At 45.7% G+C, this 26,288-nt stretch overlaps 1 protein-coding gene across 1 annotated transcript in view; it reads left to right on the top strand.

Annotated features, from left to right (window-relative positions):
• Window positions 1–26,288, top strand: part of LOC147701819 (uncharacterized) — a 786,161-nt gene that overhangs the window by 616,312 nt on the left and 143,561 nt on the right. The window contains exon 5 of the mRNA XM_086930459.1: window positions 5,645–5,941. Coding sequence (XP_086786585.1) covers window positions 5,645–5,941 — 297 coding nt within the window. The remainder of the gene's footprint in view (window positions 1–5,644; window positions 5,942–26,288) is intronic.

Here is a 26,288-nt window from a genome sequence, read left to right as displayed (position 1 = left end):
CCGCATCCTGAAGAGAGAACAAACAGATGTTCAAATAAAAAAGTTAAAGAATGGTGCGTGTTAGTAGTACAGGACAAATTAGGGCATTTGCTACTATGGAGGTATATTAGTCTGTGCTTAAAAGTAGTGGATAATGATTCCACTGGTTAAGCGTCGATAGCGTAGGAACACGGGTCGTGTGCTTATTTACTGCCTGGGACGGCACGGTCAGACTGTGGTTATTAAGTTGCCAAATACATATTACCCTTACAGTTCTGAGTCTGTACATCAAAGTACGACGTCGAGGGAGATAGATTACACTCACAACGACTCCGATCCTTAAACTGGTTTCATATGCCACAGAAAGGTAGAGTGGGTGCCTGACTTCAGGTTCTATACACAGCTCGTCTTGGCCGTTAAGTCGCGGGGAATGAAATACACTCGCCGCGGCTCCAATCATAAAAACGGCTTCTATTGTCACAGAGAATGAATAAACGATCATTGAATCGGCTTCTATGGCCACATAAAAAGGGGGTGGATGGCTGACTCCAAGTTCTGTAAACAACCTGTGTATGCCATTCGTTACTGCCGGTCCACCTGCCAGCCGCTGGCCTGGAGTGCCGTATTTCTCTACAAATAGCATGGGGTCTTAAGTGTGTCACCCACAGTCACTCACTTACCACTGACTTGGGGTAAGGGCACAGATCTTACTTCGTCTCCTGCGATGACTGTTCTAACAAGCAGAGACGCTGTTTAAACCAGTCCTATCTGCTTGACGGGCAGCAGAGGGCGTGGCCAATACACGCGGTGCTGCCGCTAGATACCGGCGGGGGCAAGGTTGTCAGTTAGCCAATAGGAATATCGACCGGAGCCAAGGAACTTTGCATAATCATAGTGCTACCACGGGCGTGTTCTAAATTATAGTTTAATTCCTCTTGACATTCTCTATTGAGTATTCACAACTAATGGGATGTAAATAGATGAATCTCATTATACCGCAGTGTCAATTGTCTGAGATGTATATCAAATAATACCCAAATGTCATGTACCATGATAAACTCAAGATCACATTTGTCATCATTACATAGTTCTCGCAAACGTCTTGGTAGATTCTGTTGTTACTTCCAATATGATTCCATTATATGCATAATAAAGTACAGTAAACATATTTCGCGTGTTAGATCGTGGTAAGGCATTTGTAATGTACATCAAGTCATTTCTCGTCGTAAGTTGGGAAAGTGGCGGTCACATTTATCATCATTTATATAATTCTCGCAATGTCTTTATACATTCTGTTGTTACTTTTAGTGCATCGTAAAGTACTGTAGACTTTTTGGGCGAATTTAAAAGAATTCGTTATATACAATCTTGGTAGGACATACAGTTGGAAACTACATATAGGATCGTTAAGCAATTCACGCAATGTCTGTACCTTGAACCACATTATATACATCTCAAGGCACACTGCGCATACTTTTCATTATCAAAAAGAGTGGTCATACATCATCTATCAGTGCATGGTTCAAAATGCCCATATGGTGATACTTGGGAGAACCATGCAATTAAGTGTCTATACAAAGTTCCTACAATCTGTACATTATAAGGGAATACGTGGTGCATTTGGGCTGCAATTTCTCCTTAGGATTTCGATGTGCACAAACAGTTGTTATATTATATGCAATATCAGGGGATATGATGTGCATCGGGGCTAGTATATCGTTGCCAGTGTTCTGTGTGTGGCTCCAGAAAGTATGTGCGTAGTTTATCATTTGCTGGAGGCCCAGACCCTCCTATTCTGGGTCGAGACCAGCCATTTGGGCATAAGTAGCATCCAACTCATTGAGACCGTTCTCTACTGTGTCCAATTGATGCATCCATTTACATTCCCTTATGTTCATAATGGGGCTGAGGTCTCCACCTCTTGGGCCAAGAGTTATTCTTTCCAGTACCAGCCATTTCATTGATTCTGGACTGTGCTCTTTTGTTTGGAAATGTTCGACCAGTGGTGCCCTACTGTTTGGCACATAATGCGGCTGCAATGTTGTAGAATACGGTTCTTGATTTTCTGTTTGGTCTGTTCTATGTAGGCAAGGTTGCATGGGTAGATAATGGCGTATATCACCTCACTGGTGTTACAGTTGGTGTGCGATTTCAATTCAATAGTATTGTTTCTTTATTTCCAAGTTTTAGTCTCAAGAGATATGGCAAAAGCTTTACATCTGGTACATTTGTAGTGTCCTACTATCTCAGGTAGATTCCATAATGTCTGTATTGTCGGTGGAGCGGGTTTCTCCAAAAGGGACCGAACAACATGGTCCCTGATGTTTTTGGCTTTTTTGAATGCGTACATAGGACATTCTTTCATTTCAATGAAGTCAGCCACAAGGTCCCAATATTTGTTGATTGTCTTTTTTATATCATTGCTTCTCGTGCAATGTGTTGTTACACATGTGATTCTGTCTTGTTTGGGTGTACGTTCTCTAGGTGTCAATACATCCTCTCTGTTATTATACCAGGCTCTCTTTCTGGCTCTTATTACCAGTCTCTTTGGATAACCTCTTTCCTGGAGGCGAGAAATAAGTTCATCTGATTCTTTGAAAAAGTCTTCTTTCAAAGAACAATTGCTCCGGAGTCGGAGAAATTGTCCAAATGGTAAATTGTCACGGAGGCTTCTCGTATGATGGCTGGTATATCTGAATAGCGTGTTCCTTTCCATTGGCTTCCTATATTAGGTGGTGTATAGGTGTCCATTGGCAGATTTTATACTTAAATCGAGGAAGTCAATGCTTTCTCTGCTCCAATGCATTGTAAAATTGATGTCAGTAGATTGTGTGTTGAGCCAAGCTAGGAAAGATGCAAGGTCATCATCATTTCCTGTCCACAGCATGACCACCTCGTCGATGTATCGTCGCCATTCGCTGATGTTATTCCTGTGTGGATTTGTGGTGACAAGATGCAATTCTGTTCGTAATCGTCCCTTACTTTGAATAAAATACTCATTTTGGAAAATAAAGAAGTTTTGTGTCATCACCACTTCAAGAAGTTCTATTATGAAGTCAGTGGGGACCGCCGCAGGTTGTGGTCGTCTCTGTAATGCTCTTGCCATTGATTCAAGTGCTGGTACTTGGGGGATATTGGTATATAGCGAGACAATATCCATTGTTACCAATATTTGTTTATCTTTGTCCAAGGCCATCCGGTCCATCAGGTTTATCACTTGCATAGTATCTCTCACATATGTTGCTGTAGTTTCTGCCAGAGGTTTCGAAAAAATGTCCACATATTTGCATATGGGTTCCAAGAGGGAGCCGCACCCCGATATTATGGGGCGTCCAGGAGGTTTCTGCGGATTTTTGTGCACCTTGGGTAAGGTGTAGATTGTTGGCACTCTTGGTTGGTTCACATTAAGATATTCATACTCTTTGGTGTTGAGGAATCCAGCCTCTTTTCCTCTTCTTGTGATCTCCTGAATCTTAGTCCTGATCTCCTTAGTGGGGTCCCTCGAGATGGATGTACGTCGGTACAACGCATGCTTTTACAGCACATGCCTTTACGACGCAACTTTTACAACGCAAGTCGTTACAACGACTTGCGTTGGGGGGCCCTGAATAGTGAATAGTTTAATTTACTATTCCAACTCCAGTCCCTGTGGATAGTAGGGAAGGTGTTGGATAGTAAATTAAAACTATTCCCTATCCCAGAGCGCCCCCCAGCGCAAGTCGTTGTAATGACTTGCGTTGTAAAGGTTGCGTCGTAAAGGTACTTCGTTGTAAAAGTTGCGTTGTAAACGCTGTTCCCCCTCGAGAATTGCTTTATAGCTCACACCATCCCTCAGTTGTGAGTAGATCTCATCTTTGTAGTCTTGTACATCCTGTAGAACAATTGCTCCCCCCCTTATCTGCAGGTTTTATCACAACAGATTTGTTATTCTTTAAAGAGTTGAGGGCTTCTCTCTCACCTTTTGAGATGTTATGCTTCACATATGATCTTATAGTACAGATTTGCATCACGTGTCTGAGTACCATACTTTCGTAAGATAAAATCCTATGTGGGACAGAGTGTGTCGGTGGAGTAAATGTTGAGGGAGGTCGTAGTCCAGTGAATGATGCTGGGGCTATAGGAGGAAAGTGCTTGAAAAAAATTATCAGCCTTATTTTACGGAAAAATCTAAACAGTTCTGTTTTTATATTGAACTTATTGGCACGTGATGTCGGCACAAATGACAAACCTTTGCTCAAAACATTTGTCTCTTCCATCGAAAGTTCATGTTTGGAAAGGTTGATGATTGGATTCTTTTGGATTACCATCTGTAGGTTTTCCTCCTGGTGCTGATTTCTCCATGGACCTCGGGCGGGAATCTTACTTGTTTGGGTATCTGTCCCTGTTGCCTTCCCCCATCCCAGTTCTGCTGGTTCTGGCCTCTTCTGGGTCATCTGCTCCAAGGATCGCCTCTGCCTCTGGGAGGTCTCCATGTACTGTCCTCTAAAAAAGGCTGTTGATGGCCCATCTGCAATTCTGTTGTGGTTGGTACCATTGGTCCTGATATTGGTTACTGTTGGTTGGTCCTGATGGTCCGTTGTCACTGGCAGAGCTGTAGGAGGAATCTGAGACATTGGTGAACCTCCTATTGCCTTGGTAACCTCCCCTTCCTCTTAAAAGAAACGTCCTTCAGTATCTTGTTTAAAGTAGTCTTCTTGTAGGTATGGATACGTTCTTTTTTTATCTGGGAATCAGGCACAATCCAGAAGAGGTTGAAATTTACAAAAAGTTAATATAGGACATAGTGAATGGGACATTTTAGGATTACCAGGTATACAAAATATTCCAAGGGAGATAGGAATAAATATTAGTCCACAACAGCAATGATTGTTTTGTAGTTGTTATAATCAACTTGTTAGGTTAATGCAGCCTCCCAATTCTTGTTCTCTGCTTTGCTGCTCAGCCAATGGTGATGTCATTGGAATGTTGAGTGTGTTTCTGCTTGAGGAGAAATCAGTTGGAGCGGATGGGCTGAGCAGCAAGGAGACTGCTCCTGGTTGGGTATTTTATGGATCTTACTATCATCTTGTAACTTATATTTGAACCTGTAACCTGATAAATAAACAAATAACTTGTTTTCTACATGACTTGACTATGAGACATCTTTGTATTTAACAGTGGTCCAGGAGAGGTGGGAGTGGGCAAGGAACAGGATTCAGTGGAATGAGATATAGACATACATTTTCTTTTAAGTGTTCATTTTCAATGGAGCACCACTGATTTAAAGTCAATGGGCTAACAGAAAAAAATATGTGTTGACACTTGTTGATCACAGTGATATTTATATTTATAAAATAGATTGTCTTTGGGATGTGCTGCTTGCTTTGGGCTCTTTTTAGTACTACTGCTTTGCACACTTTTATCTTCTGATGCTTGTGTTTTGAGATTTGATTATTCCTTCTACCTCGTTTCAGGTATAGTTATGGTCTGAATGTATTTGTTCAATGCATTGCAACCTCATACCAACCCCTCAGTTTTAAATTCGATGTTGAATTGCACTAGGCCCAGGCTACTCAACTTCCGTGTGGTTTGTCAGCAGCCTTAGGGAACATTTTATATCCACGTGATGCAGACGGTGCTTAACAGTAACCCTATCTCTTGCACTGTGTCTTTGTTTCTTCTGCAGGAGATTTAGCCAAACCAAACATCTCCCTCTCTGACTTGAGGTCAGGGGGCCTGAGGCTGACTTGCACCGTGCCGCCACTTCACCAAAGTGTTATTGTTCATTTTTATCAAGATGATGACCTCAATCCCATAAAGACCATATCATTGTCCATCGGGATCAGAGTTGCAGTGCATGACATTGGAGCAGAAACTGCAATCCAGGGTGCATATAAGTGCCAGTATGAAGTGAAGGCTCCTCGAACATTACAGGTGTTCCTCTCCCCGATGAGTGATGCAGGCATAGTGAAACAGGTGAACAGTAAGTCTGTTGTCTATTTCTATTAAATCACTAATGATATAGCGCCATAATTATCGGTGGTGAATAATATATGGAACAGACCCAAGCCCACATTCATGTGAGTTTCTGTTACTTATGAGCACATCAGTAAGTCATTTGTACAGCTCTAAAAAAAAGCACAAACGTTTTTTCTAAATGCATAACTTTCATTGACGAATAAAGGTGTTGCAGGAAGCAGATAAAAATGTCACCATAGCCCTCTGTGTATGAATTTCACAAATGTCAGTAGTCGTTCTCACCAGGTGTAATATTTGGGCTAATCAATTAATTTCTTGTTATCATAGAGAACATAAACTTGAAGAATTTCCTGAAACTTTTTTATAGCAAAACTACACTTCTTTGTAGTTGTAGTGTCATGTGAGTTAGCAATGATGGAACCCCTTTGCCTCCTAATTGAATTCATAGAACTGTGACATGAGTGTTAGAGCATTGTAAAGTGAATGCAGGCTTAGAATGTAAAGTTTGTGGTTACACGTAAATGAATAGACATGATTACGTTAGGCTCTGTGTGTTGCATAGTCATTAGCGTGGAGCCAGGCTGTGAAGGACACTACAACTGGTGACAAGATAGCGGATAAGTATCCCCAAGATCGACAGTGCTCTCCGAGAGAGTTTGTTGTGGTCCAGCTTGTGCATGCCACGTGTGCCTCCGTCGAAGGTCAGAAGCAACATTGGATGGATGTGGAGTCAAAGCTCAGCTCATCTGTGTAAAGCATTTGAAGATAACGAAAGGTTCACAGAGAAGCCTATACATCGTTGGCCAAGAACCCGCTGGTAAGGCACTAAAGAGAGGTACATGGCTATTATGCAACCTAAAGCTCTACATCATATGGAGTGATAACAATAAAGGCGGATACAACCAGATTTTGAAAGCAACAGCAGATTGTAAGATAACACTGTGATTAAAAGCGCTGCGAGGCAGAGATCAACCAGGTGTCAGACAGTACAAGGATACGCCTAAAAACAAAGCAAGTCAGATACAAAAAATGATCATCTGCGGAACAGAGTAAAGAGATTTTTCATACTGCAACATTGGGGGAAGTGGCCCTGGAAGTACCTGGGGTTGTGTTTACAGAGACGTCCATACACGAAGCTGCACACTACCAATGCTGCTGAGTGGGGCTCAGAACAACTCCAGAGGTCCTTGAAGATCAGAAATCCGAGAGCGATGATCGAAAAAGTGAAATGTTGTTTTCCCAATGGAGACCAAGTTAGAGGCCACGTTTCCTGTAATTATCAAAGATGACCCTGAGGCACATTGCAGGCCCTCAGAGATGGTTTGCATAAACAAGATCATCAAGCAGCGTCAGAAAGAACACTACTGTCTACACCAATAAGTTCCACCAATGGTTATTATACTGCCACCTTCCTGAAACCACCATCACCATTCAATTCCACCAAAAAGCGGAACATTTGCAGCAGATGAACTGCTTGGATAGGGACATCTGATAATTTTATTGATGCACTAGAAGAAACAGCTAACAGAAGATTATCAAATACCGTAAGAATCTAGCTAGTGAAGGAGTAAAAGAAGTCATACAGAAAATGCAGCAAGGTGGGACAAGTATCGTCCATATTAAAGAAACCTACAGCTGACCCTACTGACCTTAATAACTATCGCCCTATCTCCAACATCCCTACTTTAGCCAAACTGCTAGAAAAATGTGTTCACCTCCAACTGACTAAACACATCGATCACTTTAACCTCCTCAACCGACATCAATCCGGCTTCCGTGCAAGCCACAGCACTGAATCAGCCATGACACAAATTATTGATGACGCGCTTCAAATTCTTGACCAAAATGGTACCTGCTTTCTCATCCTACTCGACCTTTCATCAGCATTCGACACGGTCAAACACGAGAACTTACTTGATCTGTTGAACACCATAATGGGTATTTCAGGGACTGTACTCAAATGGTTCACCTCTTTCCTTCATAACCGTACTCAGAAATTCAAAATTAACAACACTATGTCCAGCCCCGTTCCAGTAACATTAGGAGTCCCGCAAGGATCATCCTTATCCCCAACCCTGTTCAATCCAGACATGGAGCCACTCACAGCAATGCTTCATGCCTCTAATGTACAATTCCACATGTACGCGGACGATACCCAACTCTACCTCAAACTTCAATCCCCGGAACACATCAAACTTCTCAAAGCAACGCCGAAGAACACACAAGCATGGCTTGCAGAGAACCATCTTAAACTTAATGCTCTAAAGACTGAATTCCTACTAATAGCCTCCCACTCCAAAATCTGCATCGCTCAAGATTGGCTTAAACACCTCAATGCATTCAACGTCCAACCTTCCATTGTAGACTCTGCAAAATCCTTAGGTATAACCCTCGACTCCAATCTCAACATGCAACGACATATCAGCAATGCAACGAAGAGAGCTCATTTCCAAATCAACACCTTGAGGAAACTTAAACCCTTCCTCCCAACCAACGACTTGCGAACTGCAGTCTAAGCGCTAGTTATCCCTCGGATTGACTATGGAAGGCCCGCCCTCTGCGGTCTCCCTCTATCTACAACTGCACCATTAAGAGTCTCTATCAATGCGGCAGCTAGGCTCATCACTGTATCTAAAAAACACTCACACATCTCCCCCGACTTCTCTGAACTGGTAACCATAAGAAGCCCGAATACACCTGAAAATCGCGTGCATCACGCACAAGGCCTTACACCACAACTCCCCAGTTACATTGCTCAGAAATTGACAATCTCAGGAGGCTCAAGAGCAACAAGAAGCGCACAAACTCTCCTCCTAAAACCACAAAGATTCCACAAGAAAAAAACTTTCAAACGCTCCTTCTCAGGGATGGCTCCCAGGATCTGGAATGCCCTCCCTCCAGAAACAAGACTTATCTCATCCACTGCATCCTTCAAAAAGGAAGTCAAATCGATCCTTATTGCTAAATTCACTTGAATATAAACTTTGTAAATATTGTTTGACTGCCTATCTTTCCACTGTACTACACTGTCTTCCATGTCCTATTTGTCTTTTTGTAAAGCGCTCTGATATCTGTAAGGATCTGTTTCGCGCTATGTAAAAGTTTGAAAATAAAAAATAAATACATACCATCAAATCTTGAATCTCAAGTCGAATCCAATGCCAAATGTAAATACAAAAATTCAGTGGAGAAGAACAGAAAGTTGGTGAAACCATCAACAAATTTGTTGAGAGACTGGATGTGCATTGTACGTTCAATTAATTAAATGATGAGGCAGTTATTCGTCTCAGAGTTGAGAAAACTTTTAGGGCCTGATTTAGGTCTTGGCGGATGGGTTAGTCCATCACAACGGTGACACATATCCCGCCCGGGAAAATATAAATCCCATTATATCCTATGGGATTAATATTTCAGCTGATGGGATATGCGTCATCGTTGAGATGGAGCTAACTGTCTGCCAACATTTAATCAGGCCCTTAGTCTGGAACGAGTTCTCATGGCTTCCAGAGCATGGAGTTTGGAGGTGCCAAGAGTGAGTCAGTCATAAACATGAAAAGGAAGCCAAAGCACAAGGCAGAGGGACACAGAGTGCTGTCTCCACAGAAAAAGCTGTGCTTCAGGTGTGCATTTCAGAAGTGACGTTCAATGCACGCCCATAAGGCCAGGCAAGTACACCAGTTGAGGCAAATCAACATCAAACAAAGTTAATTGTCATCTAAATCATTATCAAAAAGTGCTTCAGTGTTAACATCAAGTGAAAGTGAAGATGATGGTTGTAAAATGTCAATGTTTACCTCAGAAAAACACGCTCATGTTGGACTGGCCACTTGTGAAGAAAATGCAAGTCAAAGAAACGTCAACATGAAAAAGCACCAAAGTAATCAAACATTGTTTAAGAATACGCTAAAAATATATGGTTGCTCAATACCTTTTATTTGCGAAAGTGGTGCGTCTTTGAACATAATGCTTGAATGAAGTACAATGAACTGTCTCCATTGCCACAACTTATGCCATTGAAAACTAAAGTGTAGACATGGGCTGCATTAACGCCATTAAAAAGTCAATTTACATTTGAAGCAAAAAAGAAACACAAGAAAACAAAAGTACAAGCTCCCATTGATGTATTTCAAGGTATGGCGTCAAGTGCCTGTTTATTCCGTTTCAGCATAGCTGCTGATATGGGACTGATATCAGTAAACTATAACATGAATGCTCATCAAGAAATAGTAAGTCAGTTCCCTTTGTTGTTTCATGGGTTAGAAAAACTCAAGACTATGAAAGTACAATTACACATTAATGAGGACTTTTGTCCTATTGCTTAAAGACATAGACATACTGCATTACAATCACAAGAAGCTGTTGAAAAAGAACTTGAATCATTGGTCAAACAAAATATCATTGATTGTTCTGATGGTCAAACGCCCTGGGCTTTTCCTATGGTGGTAGCACCCAAAAAGGACAGTGAAGGAACTGTATGCACTAAGCGAACTAGCCAATTAAATGAGAATATCATCCCGTTCCACACATCGCCGACATCATAACACAATTGAATGGTGCGAAGGTCTTCTCTCATCTTGATTTGTATAAAGGATAAAATCAGTGGGAACTCGAGGAGAGCTGCATGCACATCACAACCTTTTCTACACATATTGGTCTGTTCTAATGAAAAAGACAAAGTTTTGGTGTGTCATCAGCTGCAGAGCTGTTTCAAGATGTCATTTGATGTATCATACAGCCTGTTATGAATGTGTTTAATTATAGTGATGACATATTGGTTTTCAGAGCTCGATAGAAGGAGCATGATAAAGCTCTCAGGCAAGTATGTAGTTTACTTTAAATGCCGATAAATGTGAATTCTAAAGGACAAAGCTAAAATTATTTGGCCATATCTTTTCTGATGGGGTAGGACACCCGATCCAGCTAAAGTGCAAGTGTAGTCAACTGGCAGTCCCCCACAAGATCTTTCCATGCTTTAAAAAAAAAACGTTATTTGTAAATGTTCACCTCAAACTGAGCGGTCATATACAGAATCCTTTGAGACAATATCCATGGACTTGTTTAAGTTACACACATTAGAGTCCCAAACACATAGCACAGCTAGATACACTTCACGCTTTTCATGGCTTAGCAGCAGACACAGCATTGTGTACAGTTAGGGAGACACAGGCACCAGCATTTACATGCTATCGTCACCATCAGTCTTGGCAGTCTGATCACTATCTGTCCCTGTTGAGTGCAACAATTCTCTACAAAGTTCTCTCAAGGTTGCTATGTCCTCATCCAACCTTTCATCCCTTCGGCAGGCTTTCATATGTAGTTCCTTCGCCAAGGACCACTCCCCCATGTCTCTCATCCAATTCACAAAAGTGGGGGCCCACTCACCCATCCAGCGAATGGCATCCCTCAGTTTAGGTAATACCACTGCTAACTGCAATAGCTTTTTGTCCATTTTCCTCTTCTTGCGGTGCAGTACTAGCCCTATGAGGCAATGCTTAGGCTTAACCTCCAACGCAATTCCCGCCCTTCCAAAGCGCCATGCTACTACCTCAAGCCAATACTGATGCACTTCTGGGCATTCCCATGCCAAATGCATGAACCCAGCATGGGCTCAATGACATCTAGGACATTCATGCAATTGGGAGGCATCGATACACTGGAGCTTCACCCGTTGCAAGAAGTTATAGTGCAGCAACTTCAGCCGGGCATTGCAAGACACCTTGCGTATTAGTGCACATACTCTGCCCCACTCCCTCCCCAGTAACGGTGCCTGCAAATTGTCGTTCCAAGCATCCCACTCCCTAAGTGCCAAAGACCCCGAGTATGCCCTCATAGCCTTATACAACAAAGACTCCAACCTTCGCCCCCTCCACATGTCAACAAAATATCCAAGGTCTCAGTGGTCCGGGGCATACCCGGATATGTAGGCCATGTCACTTTGGTCACTTCCTTCAGACCAGCATATTGTAGATATTGCCCCTGTCCCAAACCGAACCCTTAACATGCCTGCTCAAATGTAAGGTAGGTATCATTTATATATAGATCAGCCAGTACCTTGCAGTCACACTCGATCCATGCCAGGAAATACATGTTTTCCACCATCCTGCACACAGGGACCAACTGCCAAACGGACAATTCCGGTGGAAGGTAGAGCACCCCAGCACTCGTTCCACAACTTTCTGCCATATATAGGCCGTTTTTCTAACAACATATGACAACTCCACGCTCACCCCAGCACCCTCCATCAAGATCGTAGGGAGATCCTCTGACTGCACTCGTCCGGCTAATAAACGCTTTTCCCAGTGATAGTCCTCATCCAACCATGCTCTGCATACTGAAGGTGTGTCGTATAATAATAAAGATCAAATCTGGGTACTCCAAGACCACCCTCCTCGCACTGTTTCTGGAGCATCTGCAGCGCAACTCTACAACACTTCCCTGCCCAAAGTAGGGTCACCAGAAGAGAATTCAGGTGTCGAAACACTTTCGCAGGAATCGGGCACAGAGCGTTCTGCAAAGCATATTGACATCGCTGCAGCATCACCATCATTGCCATTGCCATTCTACACATTAAGGACAGTGTCAGTGTATTCCAGAACTCTATGGAGTGCCTCAGCGACTCCACCACCCTGTCCATGTTCAGCTGGAGCAGCCTAGCGTCCCCATGAGCCACCTGCACCCCTAGATATCTAAAGTGATCCCTCTTCCATCTCAATCCCAGATTAGGCAAGTCCTCCCCCTCACTATCTCGCAGTCCTGCTAAGGGGAATGCCAGGGATTTACATCTATTCATGCGCCCTCCTGAATAAGTCGCGAACCTGTCCATCAGCCTTAGCAAGCGCGGTATGGCTTCACACGGAGATGTAACATAAAACAGCCCATCACCTGCATAGAGTGAAATAAGATGCGTACTCTGTCCAATTTGAATGCCCCAGCGGCCCAGTTCCTGTCTTGCCCATATTGCCATAGGCTCAATGGCGGAGCAAACAGCAGCGGCAACAGTGGTCATCCCTGTTGTGTACCCTGCCCCAACAACTACTGCGCTGATCTGGTTTGACCCATTCGCACACATACTGCTGGATTAGTATATAGTATTTTAACTCATCTGCAAAAACACGGCCCAATCCCTAACTTCCCAAGGATTTCGAGTAAGTACCCCAATCCACCGTGTCAAACGCCTTTTCAAGGTCGATGGACACCAACGCAATCTCCCCAAGCCCCCTGCGTCTCGCGCATGACATGCGCCAGCCTCCTTATATTCATTGACATACTACAGCCTGAGATGAAACCGCACTGGTCCTCGTGGACTAGATGGGACATATGCAGACCCATCGCTTGGCCAGCACTTTACATAACATTTTTACGTCCGAATTAATCATCGGCAGGGGTCGTATGCTGCCGGGTCCTGGACATTGCCACCCAGCTTTGGAATCAGACAAATTTCACCCTCAAGCATCGTAGGGGGCAATATTCCACTCTCAAAGGACTCATTAAACGTTTGCAACAACGGCCCGGCCAGTATTGCTAAATATGCTTGATAATACTCAATGGGCAACCCCTCCCCTCCCAGAGCTTTGGCCCTAGGTATGTCTGCTATCGCCTCCCTGCGTTCCTCCTCAGCAATCTGCATATCCAGTTCCTTCTTAACCTCATCAGATACCTGCCTCAACTGTAGACCCTCTAAACAGGGGATATAATGGTCTGCACCCACGAGGGGGTCTGCCATATACCCTGTCTGCAGGTGTTGCCGGAATACCTCAAGCATACTGCCCGAGAATAAACCAGCTCGCCCGACTTTGCCCGAAGACTGGTAACCAGGGGGGAGGGACTGCTCCCTATGCAATATCCAAGCCAATAACCAACCAGATTCATCACCCTCTGCATGTAGCCGCTGGCGATATTTCATAAGGGTATATTTATTCAGACTATCATAAATATCAGCAACCTGTTCCTGTACCGCACGCTCCCGTTCCTGGGAATCACCTTGCCCTTGCGACCCTGACTGAAGTTCAGCTAACATTTTCTCCCTATTCTGCAGCTCAGATTGTAATTGCCTCCGGATACCATATGTCAGCCCCATCTCCGCCGCTCTAACCAAGGCCTTCATCGTATTCCACTTGTGAGCTCTATTGCTAGAAGTATCCCAATTAAGGGACACATACCATGTTAACTCGCTCGAAATTGCCTCCTTCCAAACCGGATCCTCCAGAATATCAACAGGGAGCCTCCATCTAAGGGAGCCCTGCTCCCCAGCCGCCCAACGCACCGCGCAACACCCCGGCACATGATTAGACAAAAAAGTGCCAGGTATATAATCTCCACTTCCATAAACGCTGGATGCTCTGTCGCTAGTACCCTATCTAGGTGACTGTGCGTGTTGTGAGTGGGTGTAAAACAGGTGAATATTTTCTAGGTCGGGTGGTGCTCCCTCCAAACATCTCGGGTGCCTAGGTCACTCATTAATTTTTGCAACGGCTTAGTCATACGCAGCTTGGTACCCCTTCGAGAGGGGCATCTATCCAATTCTGGATACACCACACAAAGCCATAATAGGGGAGTGTCCAAGTCTACAGTGATCAAACCCTGTAAGACCGCAAAGAAATGTGGCTCATCAATATTAGAGACATAGGTGTTTAATATACTGATGTCCCATGAGGCACAGGGTCAATACTGATTTGCCTATGGCTGGGTCTAAACTGCGGTGGCATGGTAAGCAAATGAACGATGGATTTAACCCAGATCTCTTGACTGGGGTGTGAATGTATGATTTATTCAGCATTCCGTCCATCACTTCTATTTGTAGCCCTTTTCACCATAAGAGAGATGGGTATGCCCAGACGTGGGTCCCTTGCTCACTGTGCCACTGGATTCAAGCTAGCCTGGCTGATGCAGGGTGATGCCCTGAAACCGGTCCCAGGATGCTTGTTTCCGGTCCAGGGAGGACCTGGCTTGGCAGTTCAGGCTGGACTGTTCCCATAAGGAACAGGGTCAAGACTGATTTGCATGAGGATTGGTCCAAACTGGGGTGGTGTAGTGAGCAAGAGAACAATGGATTAAACCCAGATCCTTGTGACTGGGGGTGAATGTTTCCATTGTCTAGCATTCCGTCCATGTAAATGTAAATTGATACCTGTATAGCGCACTACTCACCCGCAAGGGTCTCAAGGCGCTTGTACGAATACCGCTGTGGAACCCATCCTGGCTTTCCCTGTGAGGCATCCACTCCTGGGCACCCCCAAGGTGGAGGCCAGGCATCCTTAGCGTTGTGGGGGCCGTTGTGGAGATTAAGCAAGCTATTGCCCAGAGTTGCAGAGTGGGACTCCATGATTGGAATAGGCACCGAGGCGAGAATTATCACGTCTGTGGAAATTTGAGCCCAAGACCCGCCGAGGCGGGGAATTGAACCCTGGTCCCGGGCTAGACTTCTGCATCAAGGTCTGCCGCTCTAACCATTGAGCCACACTTCTCCATCAATTGTTTGTTTTGAATATGTTGCCCTAAGTGGGAAGGGTATGCCCAGACGTGGGTCCCATGCTCACTACACCACTGGATTCAAGCTAGCCTGGCTGGTGCCCTGAAGCCGGTCCCAGGATGCTTGTTTCCGGTCCAGGGAGGACCTGGCTTGGCAGTTCAGGCTGGACTGTTCCCATAAGGAACAGGGTCAAGACTGATTTGCATGAGGATTGGTCCAAACTGGGGTGGTGTGGTGAGCAAGAGAACAATGGATTAAACCCAGATCCTTGTGACTGGGGGTGAATGTTTGCATTGTCTAGTATTCCCCCATCAATTGTTTCTTTTGCATATGTTGCCCTAAGTGGGAAGGGTATGCCCAGACGTGGGTCCCATGCTCACTACACCACTGGATTCAAGCTAGCCTGGCTGATGCAGGGTGATGCCCTGAAACCGGTCCCAGGATGCTTGTTTCCGGTCCAGGGAGGACCTGGCTTAGCAGTTCGGGCTGGACTATCCCCATAAGGAACAGGGTCAACACTGATTGCAGTTGGCTAGGTCCAAACTGGGGTGGTGTGGTGAGCAAAAAACGATGGATTAAACCCAGATCCTTGAGACAGGGGGTGAATGTTTGCATTCACGCCCTGTGACTGGGGGTGAATGTTTTCACTGTCTTTCATTCCGTCCATCAATTGTTTCTTTTGCGTATGTTGCCCTAAGTGGGAAAGGAATGCCCAGACGTGGGTCCCGTGCTCACTACACCACTGGATTCAAGCTAGCCTGGCTGATGCAGGGTGATGCCCTGAAACCGGTCCCAGGATGCTTGTGTCCGGTCCAGGGAGGACCTGGCTTAGTAGTTCGGGCTGAACTGTTCCCATAAGGAACAGGTTCAAGACTGATTTGCATGAAGGGGTGGCGATGGACCACAACCCCTCCACCTACGCACCACCCCGAGGTCCAGGAGGCCCCAGCATCAGTCTCTCAGTTCCAGGGTGGGCACCAAGCGCAGACGCGGCTCCTGGTCTCCCCAAGCAGACCCAAAGCAGACAGCTTCGCCCTTCAGGCCCCGACCGGGGGGAACGTGCCCACCCCTGGCCCACTCACCAGCACCAGTTGGACGCCCAGAACACTTTGCCTGTTTGCATCCTGCACAAGCAGTGCGTCACGGGAACGCTCCACTCGCTCAGCCAGGGCTCAGGAAAAGGCCGCTCCACCGTCAGGCTTCCGGGCAGTCCGCTCAGTGTACACAAAGCGTGCCTCCCTCGGGAGCCAGGATCTTGGGCCAGCCAGACAGTCAGCTGGCACAAGGAGGGGGCTGAACCAGCCGTGCTCACAGTTGAATTTACCACATTGTTAAATGTGGTAAATCCAACTGAAATCAAACCTATGAGGGTAAATGTGAGTGGTTGCTACTAAGGTCTTAGAGTGGACAAATATTGAACATACATAAGATAGTAGAACATCACTGTATAGACAGTGCATTTTTTGATGTGTTTATAGTAAAGCTTGTAAATATATAACAGAGTGTTCTAGAGGATTAGAGAACTGTGTGCAAAGTAAATCTGCCTCTGTCTTACTATTGTGAATATTAGGATTGGAGGATTAATACTTGTATATAGTACTATATAAATGTTTTAAAATGTTTTTACTGTCCAAGTTCTGTCCATGCGAGGGAAGATTGCATTGCTTCTGACCAGACCATTATGGGTTCTATGGGTGTGATGGAAGCATTCTTGTTTTGTGTGCTTAAATCTTGCTACGTGTATGAATCTAGCTTGCACTCATACAACCGAGTGCTGCTCCTTACACTTGTACCAAATCTGAAATGTTGCTTGTTTATTGTATCTAAGATAGGCGTTAAATAGGGCTGCTTAGTGTCACACTTGTTCCTTGTCTTCGAAAGAAGGTCTGCAGAGGCCATGCAATGCCACCATTTCTTTGAAGGACGTTTACATTGGTTGGACCTGCAGTACCACACTTGCTCTATGTCTTTGAAGCAAGTTTGCACTGGGCGTGAGTGCCACATTTGTTCCAATCAAGCTTGCACTGACTGGTCCTGCAGTATCCCATTTGTTACATGTCTTTGAAGGAAGCTTGCACTGGCTGGCACTGCAGTACCACACTTGTTCCATGTCTAGAAGTAAACTTGCCTTGCACTGGCCCTGACTACCATGCTTGTTCCATGTCTTTGTAGGAAGGTAGCACTGACCCTGCTGTGCCACACTTGTTCCATGTCTTTGAATTCAGCTTGCACTGACCATGCAGTACCACACTGTTGCATGTCTTTGAAGGAAGCTTGCACTGACTGGCCCTAAGATAGCATCAGTCAGGATTTATAAAGTGCGGCAAATTACCTGTGAGGGTCTTGAGACGCTGGAGTTGCTAGCTCCTTCGCGAGCTCTGTTCATTCGAACAACCATTTCTAGAGTTCTTTTCTGAATTCCTGGAGCGGTGCGGTGTTTCTGAGGTGCAGGGGAGGTTGTTCCAGGATTTGGCCACCAGGTGAGAGTAAAAGCATCCTCCACTCTTGGATAAGCAGATCCTGGGGGTGTCTGTGAGGAAAAGGGAGGTGGATTGCAGGTGTATGGTTGGTTGGTGGAAGATGTGAGAAAGTGCCCTCTTTCTTGCATGGTATGCCCCCACTTTTTGCTGAATTGCTGATGTGCTTTGACTGAGTGTGCCTGGACTCCTGCCAATCAGGTACCCAGGGCCTGTGTTCCTTCCCTAAAACTGCATTGAAGCCTAAACCCAATTGACATCTCTGGCCACATGTCAGACCCTGGTAAATGGTACCCAGGGCACTGTGACGAGAGAAGGCCCCTTAGGGCTGCAGCACTTATTGTGCAACCCTTAGGGGCCCTGTGCCCGGACACACGCACACTGCCTTGGCAGGCTGCGTGTCTTGGTGCAGAACAAAACAAAGAGTCGACATGGCACACATCCCTGTGTGCCATGCCCACAAACCACTGCCCTGGCATACATCAGTCACCCCTCTAGCTGGGTGCCCTATGTCAGTGGTGGTGGGACATGTGCATGAGCCCTGTACCCCTACAGTGCCCAGGTCCATTCCTGGGCACTGTAAGTGCAGCGCTGCCATTAAGAGTATAGGGGGCTGGGAGGTTGTCATTACGAACTCCACAGCACCATAATGGCTATACTGAAGGCTCAGAAGTTTGGTATCAAATTTCCCAGCACATTAAACCCACACTGATGCCAGTGTGGGATTTAATGTAAAATGCACAACAGAAGCCACCTTAGAGATGCCCCATTAAACTCGACCAACCCCAGTGACCTGACTGAGTGGCTGCCGAGGCTGCCACCCCAGACATGTTTCTGAACCCCTGGGCCGAGAGCTTGCTGCTCTCAGGGGCCTGTGACAATGCACATCCTGGGACGTGGTGCCAAGCCTCCTCCCCCAGAATGGGCAGGGTTAACGAGGGAGAAGCTTCAAAGGCATACGGCCTTTGTGAGCCTCTCACGACCACTTGCTGTACTCAGCAACTGGTCCCCACTGGTTCTACCCCTCACTTTGGGCGGGAGACCCGGCGGGAAAAGCAAAGTGAGAAAGAGAGGTGTGCCCACCTCTGCCAACTCCACCTCTCGGGTGGGGGGGATAAGGTGAAGCACAACCTCGAGTCCCCTCCATCTTGAGGATGGGGGGACCCAGCCAACCAGGGAGAGACTCCTGCCCCACTCCCACTAGAGAGTGGCAGAATAGGGGGTGTACCCACCCAAGTGAAGGGACCCAGAGCGGGTAAGAAAATCCGACGTCCAAAGGCACCCCTGCACCAGACTCCCACCAGCCTTGTGTGCCCAACCCAGTGGTGCCTAACCATCCCTCTACATCCTACTTACCCCTCGAAGTGGTTGTCACTCCTGGAAGATCCTCATCCCCGAGCCTGCAGTGTTTCTTTGTCCCGGAGAAATCCCATTGAAATCAACAAGGCACCCGACCTCAAAACAGCACCCTGCACCCGGCTGCCCTAGCGCAGCTGAGGGTGCCCCTTTGGTGCTAACTTGGTCACCAACGTGCCCTGAGCTTAACCCTAGGAGCTTTGCTCCCACAGCCCTGTGGCCTGCTTGCCAGCCGCCACTAACTGGAGTTCCCCTATCTCCTATTGGATAACATTGGGCCTCAACACTCTCTGCACCCGGCCGCCCGAGTGCCGCTGAGGGTGCAACAACAGTGCATCACTGACCCTGGGAGACCCCTGAGTCTAGCCCCAGAACCCTAACTCAAAAGACTGATTACTTACCTTCAAACCGATAACTCATTTTTCCTTAAAGGATAACATTGACACTTTTTCTCCCAAAAAGTTTCGACTTTTGAAAACTACAAATATTCCTTAAAAATCAGACGATTAACCAAAACACAGTTTCTCAACTGTTTTCAGGAAATGTCCCAGTGCTGAATCCAGGATCCAACACTGAGTAAGAAAAAGTAAAAATAACCTAACTTACCTGCTAAGTGAATTTCTTCTCATAGGATACCATTGGTGATTCTAAGTGAAAAAGTTTGTGTCAACTTTTGAAATACAATAATATTCCTTAAACATCGTACCTTTAACCAAAACACATTTACTCACCTGTTTTCAGGAAATGTCCCAGGACTGAATCCATGATCCATTCCTGTGGTAGCAAAAGTAATCAGAAAAGTAATTAACTGCATTTTACTTAAAAAAACATTCAATTGAATGTACTATACCTGCAATGTGTTGCAGACTGCTTTCTTAACAAGCACTGGCGTTGCCAATAGGTCTCGCAGTAGGAAAGTTGGAGCTATTGGTTTTGTAAATGACATTTTATATTTATGTTTTGTGATTTACAATGCCAATACTTTTAACTTGAGCAAATGTGACACTTTTAGCATTTGTAATGCCACATGTTTTGTATTGACGTGACTTAGATGTATTGATATTACAAATAATGGCTTTTAATTTTTTTAAATAATTAATATTTAAATTAAAGTGATTGTAATTTATAATGGCAATGGTTCGAAGTAGATAAAATAGTGGCAAAATAGACAAGTGTTTAGCCAAGCAGTACATAATCCTTGATGCTGTGCCACCAGGGATTGAAGAGAGATACAATAGCTACACTGCAGTCTGGGTTAGCGATATATGCATGCCTTAGTAAACAATTTTGAACACATTCCAAATCTTTTTAACTCCAATGCAGAAAATAAACGAGTGGCTTGATGAAAGGCAACAGCACTGTAACATTCTGTGTGTGGCCATCTTGAAGCTGTTTCCTTGATAAATGTTACAAAAAACGGAGCATGCATCACTACCACCACTCTCCATGCTAATTCATGCAGGCGAACTTCACCGGAGCCGCTCAGGCCAAACCTCGAGTCCAAGGCGTGCGAGTTGTGTGTGCCTGTGGCTGGATCAAACACACTGTGAGGTACCCTCTTCCACCATGAAACAAGATAACAACATCTATAATATATCCAAGATTACACGCACTCTCGCCAATCCACGCTATCACTTTACATGTGTTTCTAACAGGGTGATACAGGAATTATCGTGAAAAAGCAGATAATTACTTTGTTTCGATAACGTTTGTTTGAAATATAGCCTTATAATAATGTTGATTTACCATTATTTGGACAGCTAGGGGGATCAAAGTATTAAAGAAAGAAACGCTGATCCGTTGACTTACTTTGTGGGGCAAAGAGAAGTTGCTGAATGAGCGTAGTTATATTTTAACTACAAGAGACCTGGAAAAAAATCTGAGACAGGCCTTACAAAAGGGATGGAATTTTCTCCGGTTTTTCAGGTTCTGACTTCAGTTCAATCCATCATGCCCCTGCGCAGCTCACACACGGGAGGGGATGTGGTTAATCTTTAAACAAAATTACAAAATGCCAGGGGTATGCAACCCCGAGAATCCAAACTGAGCGACTCTATTAGTGCCAGCCCGATCGCTTAAATTAAGCCAGATGCATAAGTGTTCAATTCAAAATGAAAATTATTGTGGACGTATAGACGGCCATATTGTATTAGCACGTTCGTATCTGAAGAGGTGAACAGAAATGTGTGTACGGAGAAAGACAGAAATGACATGAAAAGGAGAATTAGATGAGCTATATTAAGTAGAATGTATCTGGTGGAAATAGACATATCGTTCAACGATGCCTGGTTTCCCATCCGCAGTGTTGACCAAAGTCTGCAGGCCTTACCTGTTTACTTGGCTAGTTCTAATCCAAGCCGTCTTTAAAACGCCCTCCCCCCCGGCCTGAAGTTAACGCTGACAAAATAGAGCTGTATAATACAAGAAAGACGATAGTAAATGTTTGATCAGCAAAATAACAAGACGGAGGGAAGGCAGAGAAGGGGAGGGGGGAGGAGAAATGCGACACGGCGGGCAGGGGAGGGGGCCGAGCGGCGATGAGGGTGTGAAGCAGCAGGGGCCTGGGGGAAGCTGGCTGGGGAGGGGGAGGAGAAATGAACAGATGTCCGTGAGGTGTGGGAGGAGTGCCTGATGCGCGTGCTTGTTTGGTCACGTGATCCACGTGAACTTAAACAAAACCGCATGAACGAAACCCTTGGTTTCACAAGCGTTTTGAGGACATGCGCGCATTGATAGGTCGCGAGACCTAAAAACTGTAATTAAAACCACTACAAGTTACACTACTATTTTGAACTGTGTTCATACAAATAATTTACTACTGAAAAGTATTTTTATGCTTACTAGTACCAAGCTTGCTTGGTTCTAGAAATAAAACAACAGTATCTATTTGATACAAAACAATTGGCCTAGAGTTCAGTTCTTGAGTGTGTGAGACCATTTGCTGATTGAGTGTGTACATCAAATGCTTTACACTGTCCTCTGATACTGCCTTACTGTTTGACCGAGCTACCACTTTAAAGAGTAAGGTTCTATCTAACTTTAGCCTCTGCCAAACCTCTGGAGGCTACTGGACTCTGTGCACACTGTACCTTACTTTGGTGCAGTATATACAGAGCCACTTTCTTACAGAAGGTCATTTGTTTGTTGATGTATGCGTGTCCTTCATCGTGCCAGGCTTTGTATGAGTAGGTCAGCATCTTCAACTGGCATTTCTTCTAGATCAGAAGCCAGTGTAGCTTCTTGAGGTGTGGTGTGATGTGAGTCATTCCAGGGAGGTCTGGGATGAGTCTTGCCACTGTGTTATGTATTGTCTGTAATCTCTTCAGGAGGTGTCTGGTGATTCCTACCTAAGGAGTGTTACCTTAGTCCAGCATGCTTGTGATGAGAACTAGAGTGACTGTTATTCTGGTGTTAATTCGGAGCCACCTGTAGATATTACATTACAGAGCATGCGTAGGATATGGAAGCAGGCAGACCAGACTGCGTTTACCTGTTTCTGCATAGTTAACTCGTTGTCCAAAATGATGCTAAGTTTGGGAGCATCGGGGGTGGGGGGGAGGGAGGCCAAGTTCAGCAGGCCACCAAGTGTCGTTCCAGAGCGAGGTGTTCTGAAAGATGAGGACTTCTGTCCTGTCCGAGATGGGCTTGAGACAGTTGCCCTTCATCCGGTCAGCAATGTTCATCATACATCTGTGGAAGTTGGTTCTGGTGGTGGAGTGGTGTGACAGCAAGATGATGAGCTGGTTGTCATCAGCATAGTAGATAATGTTCAATCTATGCAATCTGATGGTGTTGGCCAATGGGGCCATGTAAATGTTGAAGAGGGTGGGGCTGAGGGACGATCCCTGTGGTACGCTGCATATGGTCTCCTTGGGTTCTGAGGCAAATGGTGGGAGACAAATTCTCTGGGTTCTTCCGGTGAGGTATGAGGCCATCCATTTGAGGGAGTCTCACTGGATGTCAATCTAGAGGAATCAGTTGATCAAGATGTGGTGGGAGACTGTGTCGAAGGTGGCTGACAGGTCCAATAGGATGAGGGCTACAGTTTTGCCATAGTCTAGGTCGTTGGTGGCTGCTATCAGGGCTACCTGGTGTTCCAAGTGTTTGATGAGTTGCTGGTCTATTGCCCTTTTGAGAACCTTTGCTGTAAAGGGGAGCAGGGAGATGGGCAGGTAGTTCTTCGGATCTGCTGGGTCAGCGAATGGTTTCTTCAGGAGGTCCCTCACTTCAGTGTGTTTCCAGTCCTTCGGGAAGGAGGTCATGGTGATTGAGAGGTGTTCAGGACTTTCTTGAGCTTGTCGCCATTCATCTTGCTGCAGAGGTGGTGTGGACATGGGTTTGTGGTTGCTCCAGAGTATGCGGAGTTCATGATGGAGACTGTGGCTCGAGTTGTGAGAGGGTCACAACAGGTGAGCAGGTGTTTGGGGTTTGTGTTTCTGGGTCTGAGTAGGCTGATGCAGTCGATGGCAGGGTGTTGGAGTTTGAAGTTCTCGTAGATGGACAGATCTTGTTACAGTAGAAGTCTGTCAGGGTGTCACACAGTTCTTGGGAGTGGGTGGTGTTGTTCTTGGTTGATGCGGTGTTGGAGAACTCCTTCATGATGATGAAGAGCTATTTGCTGTGGTTTGTGATGGCTTCTATATGGTCTGCTAGAATGTTCTTCTTTCTTTCTCTCTGGAGTGGTAATACTGGTTGAGTGCTGTTTTGAAGGTAGTATGGTCGTCTGTCTTTTGGCTAGTACAACACTTCCTTTCTAGTTGCCGGCAGTTGCGTTTCAGGGATCCCAGCTCTGCAGAGTACCTGTTGGCTCTTCTGGCCGGTACATTGGGTAGGCTGTCTTGGCGGGGGCAATTGTGTCAGTGCATTCCGTGTTCCAGTGGGAGAAATTGTTAACAGCCTGTTTTGGCTCAGGTGATGTGTCTGGAAGGTGGGAGTTGAGAGCGATGTTCCACTGGTCTTCTTATATCTTTTCCAGTTTCTGTGTGTGTAGCGGGGGTGACAGTGCTGGTAGATCCTGAGATGGTGAATTGGATGCTGTATTGATCGGTCCGGATGAGCTCTGATACGTGGATATACTTGAGCCCCATGAGGTTGGTTGTGTTGGTGTCGTCAAGGTGGAAGTTAAGGTCTCCCATAAAGATGTAGTTCTCTGATTCAATGGCGATTCGGGTGAAAAGGACAGGGATGGTGTTGCAGAAGTTGTGGTCCAGATGGTCTGTATGCAAGGGTCCCTGTGATGGTGCTTTTTCTGTATGTGTGAAGCTGAAAATGAACATGTTTCATTATCGGGGTTGAGTCATTTGAGGGGGTTGACCAGCTGATGGTGTACTTGCAGATGATGGAAATTCCATCACTGCGTTTTTTGAACCAGTCCTGGTGTGTTATCTTATAGCCTACGGGTGTGGCGAAGGTGATGCCTGGCGTGGAGGTGAGGTTAAGCCAGGTCTCTGTGAGGAAGATAACATCTGGGGTGAGGGATGTGATCGTGTCCCAGATCTCTGTGGCATGTTTGCCGAGCAATTGTGCATTGAGTAGAATGCACTGGAGTTGTGCTGTGGCGGTCTTGGGCTGCGTGGTGGGCGCAGTCATGTTTGCAGTGTCTCCTGCCTTGCCAGTTGCTTTGTGTTGCAGGTGTAGTGGCAGTACTGTATTGAGAGCGGTCCTCTGGTGGTGCATGGAGTAGTGCGGCAACAGTTGTTGTTGATGAGCCTGGGGTCCAGGGTTCGGCGGTCTACGCTGGTGTAGCTTCGTGGGGTGGAAGAACCAGAGTTCTTGGCACTGAGTGCGGTCCAGGCATGTAGAGGCATAGGCAGGCTTGCCTTTAGAGAGTCTGTGGAGAGCTGCCGGCATGGCCGCTCTGCAGCCTCCATTAGGTATGTCCTGGGAGGAGGCAGGTGCGGTGGGAGGCGATGAGCAGGGCTAGGCAGGAGGCGGGAAAACGGGTGGCGCAAGCGGCAAATGAGGGAAAAAACAAGGAGAAGCAGTGAAAAACTAGGGAAAAGCAAGAGAAAGCACTCAGAAAAAATGGGGGGAAAGAAAGGAGAAAGCAGTAAAAAAAATGCACCAAAAGCAGAAGTAAGCACTCAGAATAATGGGGAGGAAGCAAGCGGTGCAGCAGCACTGAAGATCTTGGCCTGGGACCTGCTAAATGATGTTGCGCTGAAGTCTCCAATAAGTAGGTCCTGGGAGGAGTGCTGGGCGGCAGTGAGCGGGTGGCAGGCGGGAGCAGCAAATGAGGAAAAAACAAGGAGAAGCAGTGAAAGGCGAGGGAAAAGCAGGAGCAAGCACTCAGATCAGTGGGTAAAATAGGAAGAAAGCAGTAAAAAATGAGGCACCCTCAGGAGAAAACACTCTGAGAAAAAGGAGGAAAGTAAGGAGGAAGTTGTAAAAACCAAGACAAAAACAGGAGAAAGCATTCAGAAAAAATGGGTGAAATGAAAGAGAAAACAGTAAAAACCGAGGCAAAAGCAGCGGAAAGCAGCGTAAAGCATTCAGAAAAATGGGGAGGAACAGAGCGGTGCAGCAGCATGAGCGAGCTGGGCCTGAAACTTGCAGTGGTCCTGCAGTACTACACTTATTCCATGGGTAAACATCATTTACAACGATGTTTACACATCGCATACCATTATAATGCAGTAATTACAATGACCGCGTTGTTACATCGCATGCCATTACAACGCAAGCCATTAGAACAACTTTCTGTAGGTGGCAGAAGGTGTTGGATTTTAAATCAAACACCTTACCTACAGTTGCACAGACTGGAGTTGGAATAGTAAATGATACTATTCCAACATCCAGCGCCCCCCTACAGCAAGTCGTTGTAATGACTTGAATTGTAATGGTCTGCGATGTAACAACCTGGTTGTTGTACTGACCGCATATTAATGGCATGCGTTCTAAACGTATGCATTGTAACGTGGCATATTCGTTCAATGCCTTTAAGGGAAGATTGCCGTGCTCTTGACCAGTAATGTGTATCTTATAAAAGTGGACCAAGGAGGACCCCCTGTGCCTCTGTGCTCCTGCTCCATGTGCTATAACTGTTACTG

Source organism: Lissotriton vulgaris, chromosome 7 (genome assembly GCF_964263255.1).
Source record: "Lissotriton vulgaris chromosome 7, aLisVul1.2, whole genome shotgun sequence".
Classification (NCBI taxonomy): Eukaryota; Metazoa; Chordata; class Amphibia; order Caudata; family Salamandridae; genus Lissotriton; species Lissotriton vulgaris.
The sequence above is the reverse complement of the archived record's forward strand: the minus strand, read 5'-3'. Positions and strand labels throughout refer to the sequence as shown.